The sequence below is a fragment of the Melanaphis sacchari genome, unplaced genomic scaffold (genome assembly GCF_002803265.2).
Source record: "Melanaphis sacchari strain LSU unplaced genomic scaffold, SCAv2.0 Contig31_pilon_pilon, whole genome shotgun sequence".
Lineage (NCBI taxonomy): Eukaryota > Metazoa > Arthropoda > Insecta > Hemiptera > Aphididae > Melanaphis > Melanaphis sacchari.
Window position 1 is genome coordinate 1,536,644 of NW_020271193.1, and position 19,887 is coordinate 1,556,530.

At 27.4% G+C, this 19,887-nt stretch overlaps 4 protein-coding genes across 4 annotated transcripts; 2 read left to right on the forward strand and 2 right to left on the reverse strand.

The window, feature by feature from the left end:
* The first annotated feature begins 3,924 nt into the window (after positions 1-3,924).
* On the forward strand, positions 3,925-4,978 carry LOC112596288 (zinc finger protein 25-like). Its single transcript, XM_025341882.1, has 2 exons — positions 3,925-4,394; positions 4,743-4,978. The coding sequence occupies exons 1-2, from the start codon at positions 4,334-4,336 to the stop codon at positions 4,922-4,924; spliced, it is 243 nt and encodes an 80-aa protein (XP_025197667.1). The 5' UTR covers positions 3,925-4,333; the 3' UTR covers positions 4,925-4,978.
* Positions 4,979-7,190: 2,212 nt separating this feature from the next.
* Positions 7,191-9,510, reverse strand: LOC112596294 (probable NADH dehydrogenase [ubiquinone] flavoprotein 2, mitochondrial). The gene is made up of 6 exons (XM_025341887.1): positions 9,363-9,510; positions 9,224-9,283; positions 8,203-8,265; positions 7,716-8,111; positions 7,418-7,494; positions 7,191-7,352 (listed from the first exon to the last, which is right to left on the reverse strand). Exons 1-6 carry the CDS (start codon positions 9,393-9,395, stop codon positions 7,259-7,261), a joined length of 723 nt encoding a protein of 240 aa, XP_025197672.1. The 5' UTR covers positions 9,396-9,510; the 3' UTR covers positions 7,191-7,258.
* Positions 9,511-9,655: 145 nt separating this feature from the next.
* LOC112596293 (exocyst complex component 7) lies at positions 9,656-13,840 on the forward strand. Its single transcript, XM_025341886.1, has 14 exons — positions 9,656-9,815; positions 10,131-10,296; positions 10,366-10,562; positions 10,631-10,748; positions 10,814-11,061; positions 11,133-11,200; positions 11,256-11,353; positions 11,425-11,609; positions 11,778-11,957; positions 12,030-12,267; positions 12,649-12,865; positions 12,930-13,032; positions 13,188-13,321; positions 13,461-13,840. Exons 1-14 carry the CDS (start codon positions 9,789-9,791, stop codon positions 13,561-13,563), a joined length of 2,082 nt encoding a protein of 693 aa, XP_025197671.1. The 5' UTR covers positions 9,656-9,788; the 3' UTR covers positions 13,564-13,840.
* Positions 13,841-15,264: 1,424 nt separating this feature from the next.
* On the reverse strand, positions 15,265-18,526 carry LOC112596307 (phosphoacetylglucosamine mutase). The gene is made up of 11 exons (XM_025341914.1): positions 18,198-18,526; positions 17,994-18,127; positions 17,631-17,933; positions 17,344-17,545; positions 17,114-17,272; positions 16,880-17,048; positions 16,694-16,806; positions 16,344-16,507; positions 15,995-16,178; positions 15,809-15,924; positions 15,265-15,556 (listed from the first exon to the last, which is right to left on the reverse strand). Exons 2-11 carry the CDS (start codon positions 18,098-18,100, stop codon positions 15,424-15,426), a joined length of 1,650 nt encoding a protein of 549 aa, XP_025197699.1. The 5' UTR covers positions 18,101-18,127; positions 18,198-18,526; the 3' UTR covers positions 15,265-15,423.
* Positions 18,527-19,887: the final 1,361 nt, after the last annotated feature.

A 19,887-nucleotide genomic window follows, 5' to 3' on the forward strand; every position in this document is an offset into this window, starting at 1 on the left:
TATATAAGGTATATTATTGACCAAACTGGTTATCATAACATTGAAAGTCTTACTTACATCTCTAAAGACGACCCATATTATTATAAATAGAGAGTATGATATACGAGGAGCGAACTCACTTTAAGATAAAAAAAACTATTTATGTAATACACAGCATAATTTTTACATAATTCAATTTTATTATTATTATTATTATTATTATTATATGATATGTATTATTTTTACTAGTCAAATATGGAACAACGCAATCTAGTCTACTTTTTTGTTTTTCGTGCAATTTATATTCGTGCAAATCATGTTTTATTTTTTATTATTCGTTGTGTGTGTGTGTTAAATGAATTCTGGTTTTTATTTTACTTAGTTTTATCTATAAATAGGTACTCGAGTTATTGTACCACGGAATATTTCTAGACATCAAATATATTAGAGTCATTAGTTAGTAAGATTGAATGTAAGACTAAAGTTCTCTCCTATCAACAAAATAATATACGGTAAAGAGCGATATCTTTCTATTTATATTAATATTTTTATTACATTCGTCTAATTTGAAATATGTCTAGTCAAAAATAGTTATTTATTTTAATTTTAAATTAATATTATTCCTGTATATAATATAAAATACTTTTTTTTTCTCGAAAAATATAACAAAACATTTGCCAAACCTATTTTATTGATAGTCGAAACTTGAAACTATAACATTAGGTATAGTTGACAATTGAACAATTTTGTATTAGACATAAGAGACGTAAGAGAGCACTTTATCATTACAATGTATTGTTGATGGGTTCGTACAGCACAATATTAAATTTAGTGGGTTCGATTAAATGCGTTCAATTGCATGCATTTTATGTTACCAAACATGCCTATTGAAATTAGATCATAATATTTTTATTGGATCTAATAGGTATATACCAAAGTCCGACACGAATTTACTTTTTAAGATAATTATCACATAATTGTAAATTGTATTTTGATTTTTGTTTTTCGATTCTAATTATCAAAAACGCACAAAACACAAATATTTACTGTGGAAAAATTATGATTTTAAGTTAATAAACAATATTTTGTGTGCTTTGTGTAAATATACGATCAATACATAATTTAACAACGATTCTTTCAAATTTTTCTGATATAATAATTTTTTTGTAACTTAAATAATCTCAGATTATTTAGGAAATGCAAGTATAAAATTTTTCGTGAATCATCGTTTACTGTAAGTCAACCCATATTTCGTGTTCATAAATCATGAATTAATACGAGATGATTTAAGAGTAAGAAGTCTGTAACTTATAATATCGTTAAATTTCCAACAAACTTGAGACAAAAATGTTCGGCGTGGATCATAAATCATAGGTAATTCATAATAAATATTGAAAACTCGACGCAATATTCATAAGATAGTATAATTTATGTGTGAATTCAAAAATCAAAACATTGTGATAAATGTGTAGATATATGTATAGGTACACCGCAATTTAGTTGCGATTTCCGGATCGATTGTCCTAAGTAGGGCTATTCACATGTATTGAGCAAACGTTTCTGTGCGGTGGTGCAAAATAAAATGATAAGTTTTACGTCTTGATGTCAACAAACGCATTTCCAAACTCAATCCTGCACTTTGTCAACGTGACTATTCGTCGTTTTCTGGTGGAAATAAAATATCCTCTGTCTCTCTCTCTCTCGTATTTTTCACATTTCCTTTTTTTTTTTTTACTATTAAAAATGACCACATCATAATACTAAATTGTAATAAAATTCGTAATTTATAATTTGTATACGTATATGTAACACTGACACACAACTGTTGTACTGAAAAATTTGTATGTAAAAAGGATCTATTTTTTTTTTTTTTAACTAACCCATATTGTGGATAAATTTTAGTCATTTGTATTTGTATTTTTTTTTTTTTTAATTATTATTTAGTGCAATGAAATTGAGTTCCTTGATTAGTCACGACCTTTATATAGAAACAAATTAAAATACTACTTATATAATTATATAAGTGTAATACCTCTACTTAACGTGGCGGTCCATGATTCTAGTCAGGTACAGCACAAAAAAAAATTAATATATATTTGTGTATTATTATAATGTAAATTATGTGTATTTATAAAAATTATATATGAATGATTAACAAGTTTCCTTGTTTCATTTTGTTTTTCTATTCCATTTTTTCGCTTAATAATAATTGTCATCATTACCTTTATAATATAAATTAAATTATAATAATTATTAAATCATATACAATATATTTTTTGGTGTGCCGTTCATGTTCCGTTAGACAATGATAATATTATTATTATATCTATATTATGTGTACATATATATTCTTCAATAATTGAATTTTATACAATCATAATAATGCGCTTAATTTATATATACACATATATATATATATATGAGTGTATAAAAACACACTTTATAATACCTATTATATTATATACGTGTAAAAATTTTAATAATATCCTGATCGAACAGTAACAAATAATAAGTTCGCATGTTCTACTTCATTTGATTTTGTGTCGGTATTTTAAACGCAAGTATATTGCTTATACTAAAAATGTAATTATCAATAATAAAAATATTATGTTTTGAAAAGTGATATCAATAGTCACGAATCATTACGTATGCTGAGCCGATATATTATATCGTAGTAAAAAATAGTTATACGGATCAAAGAAACGGCTGAATGTTCATCAACAGTGAAAAAAATATTTATAATATATATTCACTGCTATTATTGTATGTACCTGATAAATTAGAAATATATATTTAATTTTGGTCCGCGAGTTGTACCATCACCACGTTAGGCCGACTTTATGTGTATATATTATAACCTAACCATTTAATATTTACACTAAATCATCTACTTACCTATACAAGATATGATTTTAAAGTGCAACTGTCGGGACAAGTCATTTTTGCAAAGACAAAATCAACATATAAGTACACACAAATAAAATACATTATCAGCCATTTTGATGCGGAAAATTATCTATTAATAATGTTTTTAAAAACATATATTTCATTATTTTAATTATTTAAGTTTTTTGCTTTTTTGAATGACAGCATGAATTTTTAATTCCATATTCTAAAGCAGAATATTTTTCTGAGTACTTCGATGTATTAAAATTGAAATTCAGACGTGTATTTCATGATTTGTACATATTTAAAGTATAGGTGAGCAGAGTAGCAGACCAACATTTCGAAGAGTATCCCCGTACCACTTTACTCCGTTCAACTAAATTTGAATTCTTATGCTTATAAACTACTCATCAGAATTTATATTTTTATATAATCTAATTTTCAAAAAATAATAATCCGCTTTAAAACATAAAATTAAAAATACATGTTGTCATTTAAAAAACAATATCTTAAACTATAACGATAAAAATATTAAAACTATAATTGGTTTTATTTCGACTCGAAATTGAGTAAAAAATTGTTTTTCAAAAGCGTTAATAAATTTTGAAATCATGAACGTTGTTCGATAAACGAATCACCCAATAAAAAAAATAAAAATATTAAATCATATTAAACCACTAGCTCTTTGATAGGACAGATAATACGTCACGGAAAGTTACGGAAAACGCTGTAGATATACTTAGTTCTATCAGCTTGTTCCGTCTCTTATTTATATTATAATACTAACGCTTCTCTTCAGTTATTACTATGAAATAATTATATCATTTCGGTGAACTCGACACAGTCGACACCTATACACTGGACCAAATCATGTTTACCTAACGCTAATCGCCACTGTATTTTGTTTCAGGGCGTTTGCAACACATTTGGATTGCCAAATGTCCGTATTGCCGAATGATTATCTGTACAGAGTTAGAAAACCATTTGGGTTCTTGTAGTGTGTTTGACACGCTTAAAACATATGTGGAGGCCAAGCAAACACGACCTTAAATTACGTCCGACACCGCAATATTCTGTGTATATTGAAACCTCCTCTAACGGACACCTCCAAGTAGCTGACTTTTTTTCTGGAAACAAATGTAAAACTGATAAATGGACAAAACATCAGCGACCGAGAGTATCCGGTATTTAGAGGTTACGATCTATGATTCAGCAAAATATACAGTAGTTTCCTCGATACCTACTTATATAATAATATACTTACTGCAGGGTTGAGAGGGTTGCATTACAATACGCCATTGAGTAGGTAGAAAGGTACCTATATAAATATAATATAATGCCGTGATTCGTAACAAGGTTTTTTTACGATGTATAGAGGTACCTAATCTTACCTATTTATTAGATAATAAATTAAATATTATATTACATATTTTAACACTGCATAATAACATAACCGGGGCAGTATGTAATGTCACAGCTGCAATACTTGAATAATTACTACAGCAGTTTGCTGCAGCTAACTGGTGCAGGTGGGTAATATTATTACATACCATTATTATTATATCGTTTTGTGTATTTTGTCGCTTTTTTAACGATACCGTTGTAGGTATTGTTCAGTGTTATTTTTTTAAAAAAATTATTATAGTGATGTTGTTGTGATCATAATGAAATATTTGCTTGATCCATGATTTTTGTTTTCTCATTAGTTTAAGTCGTCGCCGTAATATCACTATATAATCTACCTGTCTACTCTTATATTACTCCCCGCTCTTTATCTATAGTATATACCGCATAGATATTAGATATGTAATATTATGATTGAAATAAGTGGCTAGCTGGTCTGCTTTTAATTTTATTTCGGTCTTTTTTTTTTCCAGACAAGTGTTGGTCGTGCAAAACGTGCAGTAAATGGTACAAGCACAGAGATTCCTTACGCCGACACATCAGAGACGAATGTGGAAAGATGCCCCGTCACCAGTGCCACATTTGTCAAGCGTATTTTTACCACAGGCACAACTTGAAGACCCATTCGTTGAGCAAACATCACATTTTGATTTGAAAACTTTATTGACTACCTATCTATTTTATATAATTATGCTCATTACTCAAACATTTATATGATGTATTATTTTGTTATTACTTAAACTACCGCCCAAACAACATACATATTATATTTTAAATATTATATGTACCTACTTTAAATGCGTACTACTTCGAGTATATACATATATATATATATATATATATAATATTATTTTAAAACTGTGTAAAAAACATACCATTTATGTATTATACTAATTTATTAATTACTTATGTCTGTCTAACTGTCTTGAATCATCAGGTATGGACGTATGGCGAAGTTGCTACGGCCTGCAGTCATTTTTTTATGATATCGCATCCACTTAACGTTTGCTATATATCTATCCTAATTAATAAACTATAATTTCCCAATGATCGTAACTCATACACTTGTTAAATTGTATTCTATTAAAAACCAAATTACGTAAAGATTTACTAGCACAATAATGATATACATCGTCATACACGCAGGGGCGTAATTCAGTCGTATTTGCGAGGGAGAGGCATGGAATTTTCGTACACTTTTGACTTTACTTTTTACTCACTAAAAAAATGTTGCTACCTAGATATTGTTACGCCTTACGCGTAGGGTATGTATCTAATAGAGACTTTAATTATATAATTAAATATAATATTATTATTATATTTTGTTCTCTCGATTGTTGCTTTTTTATTTACGTGACTATAGTGTGCAGTCGCCGCTATTATTATATTTTAAAAATAGTTGCATGTGAGCTACTGCAAACACACATAAACACACACACTTATATCCAAACTGCGCAGTCCTGGTGCTAATTCGTATATTTTCGTTTTGTTTTTTTTTTTTTATTGTTTTTTGTCTTCCCGGCGTCCGTCTTCAGGTGACCCATACACCGAACGCGGACGCACACTGTCCCTGCATTCGTCTACCAGAATACAGCACCACTTGCCCGCCAACCACCAGCGACCGATGTACGCCTGCGCCCGGTGCGGTAACTCGTACGCTCGACTCCACAGCCTCAGTCGGCACGTCCGATTCGAGTGCGGCGTCGATCCGAAGTTCGAGTGTCCCATATGCCACAAAAAGTCCAAGCATAAACACAACCTATTGTTGCACATGAAGACCCACCTCAAGTGAAACAATCCATTAAAAAAAACTTACACCTGTGTCGTACCTTCCACCATACCCCTACCCATAAAAATATTATAAATCGTCATCTGCGGTAGTACGTATTATTATGTATGTATGCAATACAATGTCGTGCGAAGATTTTTCGTTAATGTTTCTAGTCAATGTTTTATATATGTACCATGTACTCGGAACTTACTTTAGGACTTAAATATATGTACCTTTATAATATTTGATAGTACATTAATTATGTTTACTATAATGTTAACTCGTATAGGTATCTTTTTAATACTGTTTTTAACATTTGTGACTTTTCACTTTTGTAACAAGATTTTTTTTTTTACACAAAATCAACATGTGAGTTGTGACTTTATTTTTTATGATGATTAAAAATAATTTTATATATTATTTTTCACCTAAATTTTTAATTCTTGTATTCTTAAAAACTGCAAAAAATTTGGTTGAAATTGTGATATAATAATATTAAGCTTTATGTTTCATGTTTGTGATATGTGTTTATGTATATTGTATACATAATATAATATTATCCAATATTCAGTTCCTTGGTCATTTGAAAATATAAATTTGTTTTATATTTATAAAAAAAATTTTCCTATTCCTTTATAAAAATGTAATTGCTCCTAAAAATCAGTTCCTTCTTAACTTTGTGTTGCTATTAAATTGCTTTTAACCCACTCTATATATTGCAACATCTGTTATAATAACAATATAGTAATGTTGACAACCATTATTGCGATCATCTAGGCTTATTGGATGATTTGGATGAAAAACTGTTCATGAACCTCAAGTTGGATGAAAAGCACACATGCCCAGATTGTTTGGATACGTTTGGCGACCGATTCACCCTTGTACACCATAGAAAAGAAGTGTGTGGTCTAGACCTCATGTACGAATGTACTAAATGTCATCGTCGATTCAAATACAACCACAATCTTAAGGCTCATGGTGTTACGTGTTTGAAACAAAAAAAACATACACCAGAAAAACATACATGATACAAGAAATTTTTAATTTTATAGTTGTATATTAAATAATCATATACATTTTTTTACAGACATGGTAATTTTTTTTTCAAACTGTTACGTGTAAGCCAAAAAAAAAAAAAAAAAAAAATTACTAATATTACATAATCATGTATTTTGATAAGTTTTAAAACAAATTGTGATCCTACTAGAATGTTTTAACTTATAAATCTGGTCGTACTTTAAATCCAGGGCCATAGGGTTCTTCTTTCAATGATGTTAATCCATCCATTGGCTCTGATGCATATCGACTAGATCTATAAAAAATTGCAAAATAATACGACTAATAAATGCTTTTATAAAGAAAGAGATCAAGATTTACCTGGGTCCTGGAGTAGGAATTTTCCCATTCTTTAGATCATCGATTATAGATTCAACATCTTTTGTAGTCAAATCTTCCTGCAAATTCATACATATAAATTACTAATTAAATACAGCATTATTAATTTATAGATAAAAAATGTATGCAATAATATTCTGAAATTTTCTTTGAAAACGGTTAAAATATTCTTTTATTATTTATCTTTTAATTTATACTATGTTTGAAATTGAAAGATATTTATTGGACTTTTATGATGTAGATGAAACACCACAATACATTAGTATTCAGATTAACTTACATAATAATCATCATTGACTTGCATCATTGGAGCATTAACGCATGCACCCAAACATTCTACTTCAGACAATGTCCACTGCCCATCTTTACTAGTTTCACCAACACCAATATTTAATTTTTTCTTTAAACATGACATTACGTCATCTGAACCCCGCAACCAGCAAGGAGTTGTTGTGCATACTTGCACGTGATACTTTCCAGTTGGCTTTCGCATAAACATTGTGTAAAAAGTGGCTACTTCATAAACTCTCATTTTAGGTAAGTCTAATACATCAGCCACCTTGTGCATAGCTGATATAGGTAACCAACCATGTTGCCTTTGAGCTAAATCCAACAGCGGTATCATGGCTGCTCGCTTATGGCCTTCTGGGTATATAGCTAATATGGCTTCAATTCTCTAAGAAACACATTAAGTAAATAAATTAGATCTACATGAATAATGAGTATATTAAGTACACAGAACAAGAATCATGTATAAACATGATTACCTTTTTATTTTCATCGCTGAACTCAAATTTTATATCCAGATTATCCTCCTTTGTATCCCTATGCTGAAAAAATAAAAACATTGTTAATTAAATCAATTTTCCTATCAAAGATTAACACTAATAAAGTTTTAATACTAAATTAAAATTATCTTAAATTATAGCTATACTTGTTTAAATATTATAAAAAATCATTAATAATTACTAGTTGAGGTTTAAATCCAGTTGAGGTCAATAATAAAATAACAATTTTATGATTAAGTAGAGGTGTCTATTAAATAATTACTACGCTATGTAAGATTATTTACATCTGAAAAATTGAACAATCAACAGCTATAACTTACCCTGTAAGGTAAACTGATATACAGACAACAGTAAAAAAAGAACTTCATCTTAATAACATAACTAAACAAAAGATATTTGATACATTCAAATTATTGATTAAAACTAGTAGGTTTTTCATAGGAATATATTTATTAATATAATTCTTAAAATTATGTATATTATAGTTACACAATATTCAATATTATGGAATTAAATATAGACAATTTTAACAGAAAAATAAAATTCTAATGATTTTATACCTATATATTTGAATATTAAAGACCATAATTTATAATGTTCAAAATAATATGCTTTAGTATTTCCAAGATTATGAAATGGCCTCTATGGCTATAGATACAAAAATCAGAAGTTATATAATTCAATATATTTAACAGATATAATAGCAATATGAAGAATTTTAGAATGAATATATTTTAAAATACGGAACAAATGATAAACCTTAAATTTTAAGAATTGCAATATCAAGAAAATATTAAACTTCAATACTCAACTAAAAATCCAATCGCATTAGGTTATCATATAAATAATTTTAATCAAAATGTTGTTCATATGGACATTGCAGAAGTGAAAATAAGTGTACCACAACTACCTATTTTGTTATTAGAAAGCAGAAGCTGTCACTAACCAATTCTTAAGTAACTCAATAATTAAGCAAACAATAACATAATATTCTACTCACATTAAACATTGTATCATGTTTGACGACTGCAGATGTCTGGAATGTTCTTGAATTTGACACCTACAAATAATAAACAAATACACAAAAATTTCAGGTAAAATGGTAATAGTGAAATAAAGAAACGTAAATAAGTACTTACGAGACATTTTACAATTCTGTTCAAGGATAACATTTTTTGGTGAATTAACAAATAAAAATCGGTTTAAAGACCGGAAAATTTTTTTCTGAATGATATAGCCGATATAGGTAATCAGGTAAGGACTAAAATCATTGAGCGACTAAGTGCAAAAAAATGTCTTATCATATACAATTTGTTTCCTTTTCATGTCAGCTGTTTATTTTAGTTTGATAAAAGATTACAGTTATCGTGATTGGTGAGAACAATTATATAGGTATATAGTATACTATACGTCTATACAGTATACAGTTGTTTTTCATACTTAAATTACTTAGATTCTTTTGACTTTCTTTTGAATTAAGTTTATTTTTAAACTATTTTTTTGTACCATGTAGACAGTTTAAAATCACTATAGTTAACTGAAATTTTTGATAATCGCGTCAAATTATGGATTCCAGTGGAAAATTAGAAAAGGTAGCTAAGGAATTTCTTTAATAAAAAAAAAAAAATAACTTTTAGTAAATATTTAGTTAAATAATAATTTAATAGTGAATCAGATTATTACATTCTTTGAACTATTTCAATTTATCAAATTATCCCTGAAAACTTTAAAAGATGTACAATATATAAATAATGAACTATTACTTATTAATTTTACAATTTTTGAAATGTATTGTTGATATTACAAAAAAAAAAAACAAAAAAAAAATGACTATAGTAATATAGTATTTGTTTAAGTTTTCTTGAAAAATTCATAATTAATTAAATAGATTTTCAATGTGTTATTAGGAGCGTCAGAATTTAGATGCATTTAAAGAACACTTACAACGTAATAGCCAACTGTCAGAAAAAATGGTTGATATCCTTACATCTTTTGAAAACAGACTTGGCAGACTTCAACAAACTATACTGCCAATTTATAATGAAATGGAAAATTTACAGTTAAAAAAGACTAGTATGATCAGAGTTTAATAAATTTTTGTTAAATAATGTAATAATTTCTAAACTTTTGTTTTTATTTTAGACATTGAAAAAACAATGTTTGCATTGGATAGAGTGATAATGTTCCATGATGTTTGTCCAAGAGTTGAATCAATTATTTTAGGAAGACCGAATGGGTCTGATGGTTTGAATGAGTTCTTAGACGCCATGGAAAAACTGCGAGAGGCACAAAACTATTTTGAAAAAAATAATCCTCAAAGTGTTGAACTAGAAAATGTGGTATGTGTGTATTAAATTTAATTCTTAAATATTTTATTTTTTAAATTTGTTTATTTTATTTACTTTAGTCATCACTGTTTAAAACTGGAGGTGATAGTATTCAGAGAGAGTTTAAAGAGATCCTTTTAAAGCATAGTAAACATGTTCAACCAGCAATTTTGATCGACATTTCCACAAACGATGATGGTTAGTAAACATGCTACTAACAAATTATTTAAATTGAATTTTTTATTTAATTTATAATTCTTTAGAGTTAGTAACTGATGATTCATCATCTGTGAGTTCTATTAGCCATTTCTCTGAAACTGTTTCATCGGATCTAATTCGTTTAGCAGATTGGTTAATTAGTCAATCTCGTGATGAATACATGAATGTTTATGCTAGAGTACGGGCTAACACCCTCACTAAATCGATGACTACTCTAAAGGAATATCAAAAAACTGGAAGTGCTGGAAGCACTAATATGGCCATTGGGCAGACTATGGGTTCACCCTCAGTAGTATGTTTCAAACTAAGCATATAAAATATGATTATTTATTCATGAATGAAAATATTATTTTTCTATTTTAGAAATCAAAATTTCCTCATAGATCTGAAGTTACTGTCACTAGAAAAACATCTAAACGTATCCAGCATGTGTAAGTTAAAATGTGTACAAAATTTATTTCAGGTTGATAAGTTTTATTATTCTAGATTTGAGAAAAAAGCTAATCGTATGTTTTTGAAAGCATCTCAAACATTAGGTCAGTCGACTGGTTTGAATTTAGGAACTAGAAGACCTACACTTATAGGTAATTAATAATTATTATCTTTTAATTTTGTTTAATTTTGTCAACACTGATATAAAATACAATTTTTCCAGAAAATCGGGAAGATGTTGTTGATGAACAAGAAATGGAAAATTATCTTATTTCAGTAATTGCTCTTCAGAAACTCATGCAAGCAGAACTATCACTGATGGTTGGTATAATACCAATCAAACATCATCATCAAGTATTTCAAATCATTATTCAAGAAAGCCTTGCTAATATTGTTCACGAGGGAGAGGTATTGATATTATATTTTATAATGTTAACTATTAACCATATTACCATACAACAAAATACTCTTACTATTGTGCTGTAATGCTGTTAAAATTTTATAAATATTTTATTTTATTTTGAATATTGAATCAAAATAATTAATAATATATATAAAATAATATATTAATTGCAGAGCATAGCTACTAGAGCAAAAAGATGTATTCATAGAAAAGAATTTGCCAATTTGTTTGTCATGTTTCCAATTTTAAAACATTTGGCTGCTATGAAGTCTGAATTTGAACGTACAATGGAAGGATGTGATCCCGCCATTAGAGGTCAATATTCAATTATACTCAATACACTTCACTCCACAGTAAGTAATTTTCTTTCCTTTAATGTATGTTATTTTAAAATAGCTTATAATAATATTATTTTTCCTAATTAGGGAGTTAGGACACTAGAAGAAATAGTTGAAAGTGTGAGGACTGATAATTCTATGGGATTGCCACGAGATGGTACAGTTTATCAATTAACTAGCGATGTGCTCGTGTTGATGGAACAACTTCTTGACTATATAGATAGTGTCGGTCCTCTTTTAGCTCAAGTACCATTGTACAACAACATGGTATCGCATCATATCACTCCACCAGAAAAATACAAGTATCTTTTAGGACTTTACATCAGTAAGTAAATAAAAAAAAAAAAAGAGTATTTACACTACATGCAGATTGGTACATGTATATGTCTTGTTTCTATTGAATACAATTGACATACGAATCAAAAAAGTTATTTTTATTGTCAATACAATTGTTATACAACGAGTTATACCTAATGTTACTACTAGATCACATGCCACTGTAATTCCAATAATGTTTGTATAATTGCTAATTTCCGGTATTTGGTTCGACGCATACACATTACATAAAACACTCATGACATCATGGTAATATTTTTGGTGTCACACAAATTAACAGAATGACCCCCCCCCCTCAAGCCATAAGACATATACATGTCAATATATATTCAATAAATGTTTGGTTCTTAAAACTGTTACATTTTGACAGAAAAAGTATTGTCTCAGTTAAACCTGATGCTTATAAATCGTAGTGACTCCTACAGCGAACCAGGCGTTAAATATTTATTTCGTTTGAACAACTGCCACTATGTAATCAAATCATTACAAAGGTCAGCTCTATTGGATATAGTTTCTTTGACTGAACCTGAATGTGAAAATACATACGATGAGATGATTGCGTCACATAAAAAGTCTTATCAACAATGGTAGGTAATAATATTTATTTTTATATTTTTATTATTTAATTAATGATTGTATTTTCTATTACAGTTGGAATAGAATATTAGGTTTCATAGTTAATTTGGATGATGTTCAAGTTGTAAATGGCAGGCTCAAGGATAAGGATCGTAACATAATCAAAGAGAGATTTTCTGTAAGTTCTTCCATCCTTTCTTAAAAATTATATGATTAAACACTTGGAAATTTTATTAATTTTAATAAATAAAAATGTTATTCCTATCAAATAAAAATTGTTATGAATGACATTAAAATTATATTGTTTTTTTTTACTTTTTATGATTTATTTAGGGTTTTAACAAAGAAATTGAAGAAATACTCAAGCTTCAAAGAGGTTACACAATACCTGATGTTGAATTACGAGAAGGATTGAAACGTGATAACAAGGAATTTATTTTACCGAAATACAGTGCATTTTATGACAAGTAATACATTTTTACGCAAACATAATATGCAATTACTTAAATTTTAATTGTATTTAAAAAAAAAAATAGTTATTACTTGAATCAAATTTTAAGTAAAATTTATTGAGTTACTAATTGATAAAAAAACATGTATTTATAGATTTTCACAGTCGTCATTTACTAAAAACCCAGAAAAATATGTCAAATACACTCCAGCTCAAGTATCCGCTATGCTCGATCGATTCTTTGATGTTGCTGCTTAAATCTCAATGTCTATTATATTATTTTAAATATTTGTTTGTTTTTTTTTTTTTATCATGTTCTAATCATTCTATTCTATTATTATTGTTATTTATTTATTTAGATATGTTCATTTCAAAATTAATAACTTAATAATTATTCACTCATTACCTTTATTATTCAACTGTAATATCAAGTAATAAGTATTAACCATTTATTTATTTAAATATCTTGAACAATTTTATTATTATAGAAATATTTAATAGCAGACTGATCAAATTACCGAAATGTTCTTTTACATTGATACTCTCTAAAGAATTTTTATATTTTATATTTTCAATATTAATGAAAATTATGTACCTTTATCCCTATTAAATTGTAATGTTATTTATATAATTAAAATTCATATTTTTTTATAATTATTTTAAAAATATATATAAATTATTTTTTATAGATACCTAATTTGAACTACATTTTTATTAAAAAAATAATTAAACAAGTTCTCAGTTTTACATGCTATATTAACTTTAAAATATTATGTACCAATTTTATAGAAGTTTATAAACTATAGTTTGAATTTTTAACATGGAGCTCCACTTTAAAGTATTGGAAAATAAATTTTTTTTAATTCCTATTTTCTTCTTCACTTATTTTTTTCTCAAATAAAAATAACTGTGCAACACACACAATAAACATGATTGAGGACTTTGAAAAAGATTATATACTATCACTATACATCAGAATATAAAAATTTGAATCATCTCAAAATCAAATTTTTGGTACTTTCCAGTTGGCAGTTACTGTGTGATAATTTCCAACTTGTCTCTTTTTTTATGACTGGATGATTTATTATGAATATTATGATCACATAGTATACTTTTTAGTTTATATTTATACTAATTTTAAAATAGCAACAAAAAAATAGATTTAATTTTAACGTTTAATTTTGAATAATGTTGTGCAATGTATAGAATGACCCTAAAGTTTAAAGAATTTATTAAATCCATAGGAGTTTAGATTTTGTGCTTAAGGTTATCTCTTATAAACCTATTATTAAAAGTATGATAAAAAAATAGGCATTTTTAATTTAATATATCTTAGTAAAGAAAGCAGAAATAAATTAATAATATAAGTAAAATGAGATAAAATTAATATTAATCATTAATCATATAACAGTATTTGTAAGTTAATAAAAGATTTGAATTTGACTTTGTTTAAGTTCATAATTTTTAATTGGATTTAAACATAATTTTTTGTTACTTATCTTTATGTAAATATTATATAATACCATATACAGCACATTTATTTATTAATATAAACATAAACTATTATATAATTATACAAATATTTGATTAATATTTGTAATGAAAACAATAAAAAACAGAATAAAAAGTGCTTGCTATCACTATCTGGTGAGACTAATTTAATGCAACCATAAAAAAGAATATTAGAGCAGGATTTTTAAACATCATTATTCTAATTATTATGATTTATAGTTGAAAACAATACAGCTTTTACTTATTGTATAAAAGTATAATTATTTCCAATTTATAGCTGTGAAGCTAGGCATTACATTAATTTAAATTATCATATAAAAAATAAAAATAAAATTTAAAAACAAAGATTTGATAACATTAATATAAAATATGTATAATATACTATGTGTTTAAATTTAATCAAAATTATACAATGTTTTTGTTCTAAAATTATTTAAAAGTTTTACAAAAATAAGTAACGCAATAATAACCGAACATAAACATTTTAGAATAATTAAAGTAACTATACCAGCATAGAAGTATGCAATTTCGTTATCACTTATGTTTTATTAACCCTGGATAATTACTATATTTGAACACATTGAATCGTTATTTAAAAAATTTAGTTTATTCTGGTTTTTTCCCAACACCGTCAGCTATATCATACACAGCGGTAGCAATTTCAACAGCAAGTTTATCTGCGTTCATTTGAGTGTCTGCTTCAGCATAAATTCTTACCAGATCTTCTGTTCCAGAGGGTCTACAAAGTAAAAATTGAACATTTTTTGTTTGTCATTACACAAATAAATCAAAATTAAAACATAATATGTTTTACATGTATTGCACATGTTTCTCATACATTTAATACTTGATTACTATTTAATATCATTTTCAAGACAACAATAAAAATTAGTTAAAAAAAGTTTTTGTTTATTTAGTATTTAACACCCTGGTATCAAGCTTGTTCAATATAATTTTGGGAAATATATCTATTAAATACCACAAATTCTACCTGACAAATGATCTTCCCATAGAATACTTTGACACAATAGAATCTATTTTTTCTTGAAGACCTAGTGGTTTTAAACAAATTCTTTCAGCGTCACCAGTCTCAAATGTATTTCTATCCTGATAATGTATATAAATATGTTAATTATACAATTATTTATTTTTAAACAAATTAACTCATATTGATTACCTTAACAATAACTTGTTTCAGACGATTTGGTAAATCAGAATATGTTCCATACCAATCACTTATACTCCATCCTCGTTCACAAAGTACAGACTCGACGATCAACATGTCAGAATAAGCATCACCCACGGTTTCATTAGTCATATCCATGATACAAATCAATTTCTTTAGTGCTAGTGATTTTGTCCTTAACATAATATATAACAACCCATTTCAATGTTTTTGATCTAATAATGACAAAGTCAAAATATAAATCTGTATATCTCAAATATTTTTTATTCTTAGCCAAAACATATTATGTTAAAATAAATATAATATTCTTATTTTAAGTAAAATATAATAAGTGACATACTCATCCACTTCAACAGTATATTGATTTCGAATAAGTTCTCGTATAGCATCCTTAAATAATATAGTTCCATGACCATTTGCTTCAAAATAAATACCAACATCATAATCGTTGGCTTTATGATGAAGATATTTCACCCCTGTTGGAACACATGCAACAGGTACTTTCTGCAATATACACACATTATATAAGTATTCTACAACAAAATGTAAACTGTTTATACAAAGTCAATGATAAATTTTTTTGATGTAATATAAATAATTAACTGTTAAAATATTATTTTTATTAAATACCATTAAGTAATAATTGTGTTAACTACAAAGTCAATTTTTAATGAAAAAATAAATACATACCAATTTATCAGTTACATATTTTGTAGAATTTCCATTTGAATAAGCAGTTTGCACTAACCCTATGTTGATATCAAGACCAGAAGCAATTAATAAATCTTTTATATAACCAGCCACTATGATAAAATAAAAAATATACAAATAAAAAAATAAATAGGACATAATTTTAATTAAGTTTTAATGTAGTACCAAGAGTAGCGATTCGATCACCGTCTAATAAATAAAATTTGTTGTTTTCATCAACAAAAGAATAAACTATCCTATCTGCATCTCCATCTACGGATACATATTTAGAGTATGGTTTAATAGTCATTCCGGTAGGAGGGCATTGGTTTGATTTCACAAAATCTGCACCACACTTAAATAAATAAAAGAAAAAATTATTTATTTTATTTTATTTAAAATAAAAAAATATAATCATACTTTGTAATTTAGTTTTTCTGTATTCTTTATATCATCATTATGCATATTAATTACCAATGTCTCTTCTAAATGTATGATTGCATCTTTCATTTTTAAAGCACCTACCCCATTAGCACCATCAAATTCTATTACAGGATCATAATTTTTTAAATCTAAACACTAAGGAATATATATAATATTATAACAGCAATTTAATTTCCATTAATTAAATAAATAGATTATTTACTTGCCATTTTACGCAAAGTTTTAAAACTGTTTGTTAATTTAGTATAATAAGAATGTTCATTTGGTTGACCATATAGGCCATTGGTGTTATAACATCTCACAAAAAAATGTAACATTGGTGTTGTTATTATACCGAAATCCTCAACATTACTTTTAAAAGCTTTAACACCACATAATACAGCATCCAATAATCTTTTGCCAGAATTTCTAAAAATACATTAATTAATATAGTTATTGTAAACATTTGAGAAGGCATATAAAAATTAAAAAATATTAAAGAAAAGCCACTTACCTGGTATCACGACCAATGAACACACGAGGTGTATACTTTTTGTCAATATTATTCTCAGAAGCGATATTTATGAGCATGGCACATACATCCTGATTGTTAGGGGCGTTTGCCAAATTAGTAGCATACACTTCCCATGAGCTTTCCAACATTTCCCCTAGAGGGTCAATGAGTTTGATGCCATTATCATCTCGCGGATTGTGCGAAGCTGTTATCATTAGCCCAACTGCTGCTGATTTCAAATGTATTGAGCGCAAAGCGACCAGCAAGCCCATCCGATGCAGGACATGGTCTAAGTGTTCAGAACTGAAAACAGCAAATACTTAGTTCCTACAAAAAGATACCTAGAATGATCATCAAACTCACTTATAACGAATGCCCGATGTACCATATTGAAACACTTTGGTTCCTGGATTTGGATATGACTCAATGTTCGATTCTAGCTCTACAATGTTTTCCACCCAGTCGTCCATGTTGAAGCAGTCAAATTTAATATATCACTAAAATCAAAACAATTATAAAGACGTTCAACAATCCAATTGCAATAACGATAAAACTTTATGAAGATACCTCTAGAGTTTAGGTATATAGATTGCCAGCTATCTTATAGGATTCATTCAATACTGATGACGTGTTACTTTCATTCGACGCGTTTCAATGTTGCGTCCACGATAAAAATTAAATTAACCATGTACTTAGGACTGGGCGAAATTCATTGCATAAGAATTATGTTATTAAATATTATGCACATTTCTCTACCTATTTTCACTTCACATTCTTCACAACAATTCGTATTCTGATAACTGTATAATCTTGTGTGTAAATAAAAAACACGTGTTGCAGGCCATCTGATACCGTGCTTGACATTTGTGTAAGTAGAGTATATTATACATTATACAGGTTTTATACAGTCCACAAAGATTAGTGACAGTACAGTACTACAGTGTGATAAATGATAATGAATAAGGACTAGTCTGTAAACATCCGTTGCACTTTAGTCGTCGCTTTCATAAATTGAATTTTTATTATCGTTTTAGGGTTTACATTTGGATACCTACATTAGTATATTAGGTACTAAATTTAATACCTAGGACACCTAGGTACATAACTATAAAACAAAATAAATAAAATAATCTAAATTTAGAAGTAGGTACAATTATTAAATCACTAAGTTCCTCTTGTAGGTGTCTACATTTAGGAAAAATATTGTGAAACTTTTAAGCTCCTCGGATTTCTACAGAATAATATACGTAGATTTAAGTTAGAGCTTCTTTAAAATAATAAATTCTACTGTAATTTATTTATTAATGAAGGCATTCTTGAGTCTCTCCGTCTTATGCTATTCTATGAGATCCAACGACATTACATATTCGTCAAATGATGAGAGAATTCGAAGAAAATTCTTACGTTTTCCTGTTTTTCTCCATAGTATAATTGTCTTTCATATTGGTGATAGATCATCTGCTTACATTAGTCTGAGTAGTTTATCATCAAATCTCTTGAAAACAGCCATTATAACGTTTTTAAACAAACATTTGGTTTTTGTTTCACCTAATCTGCTAGTAGATATAATATGTATAAACTTTAAAGTGCGTTCTCGTCAACTGAGAAATCTCACACCATTTACTTTACCTACGTCTATACTTAATCAAAAAATATAGTTAATAATTATACATTTATACCTATATTAGAAGTATAATATAGAAGATTTCATATTTATTTAGCACGATATTAAAAAAATAACCCTTAAGAAAGTATATTATTTAAAATATAAAAATATGTATTATACATAGTATACAATCATAGGCGCCGACTTTTAGATATTAGCGCGGGGGCAAACTCTTCTGTCCTGTTGTACTTCGTTCAGTTTACGTATTGCTGTCGTTGCATGAGAACGCTTTAGGTATAGCGTCCTCTTAAATGTAAATTTATGATATACGATAATATCATGCATGTTTTATTTTAAATACCTAGTATTAATAGTATATACTATAAAAGTAATAAAATCAGTTCTCTATACATTTCGGAATAATTGAAATTACAGATGTATTTTAGACCAAATATAAAACCAAATAGTAGTGAGCGATCTATAGTATTTAGTATTTATAATTATTATCGATGATCATATTTAAGTTTTATATAATTATACAATCGTCGATGTTCTAATGAATATTTTCATGTCATAATCTGGTATTTTAACCAAATAATTATTATTGTACACAACGGGGCGAAATAATACTTTTGTCCCCGTTAAATCAAT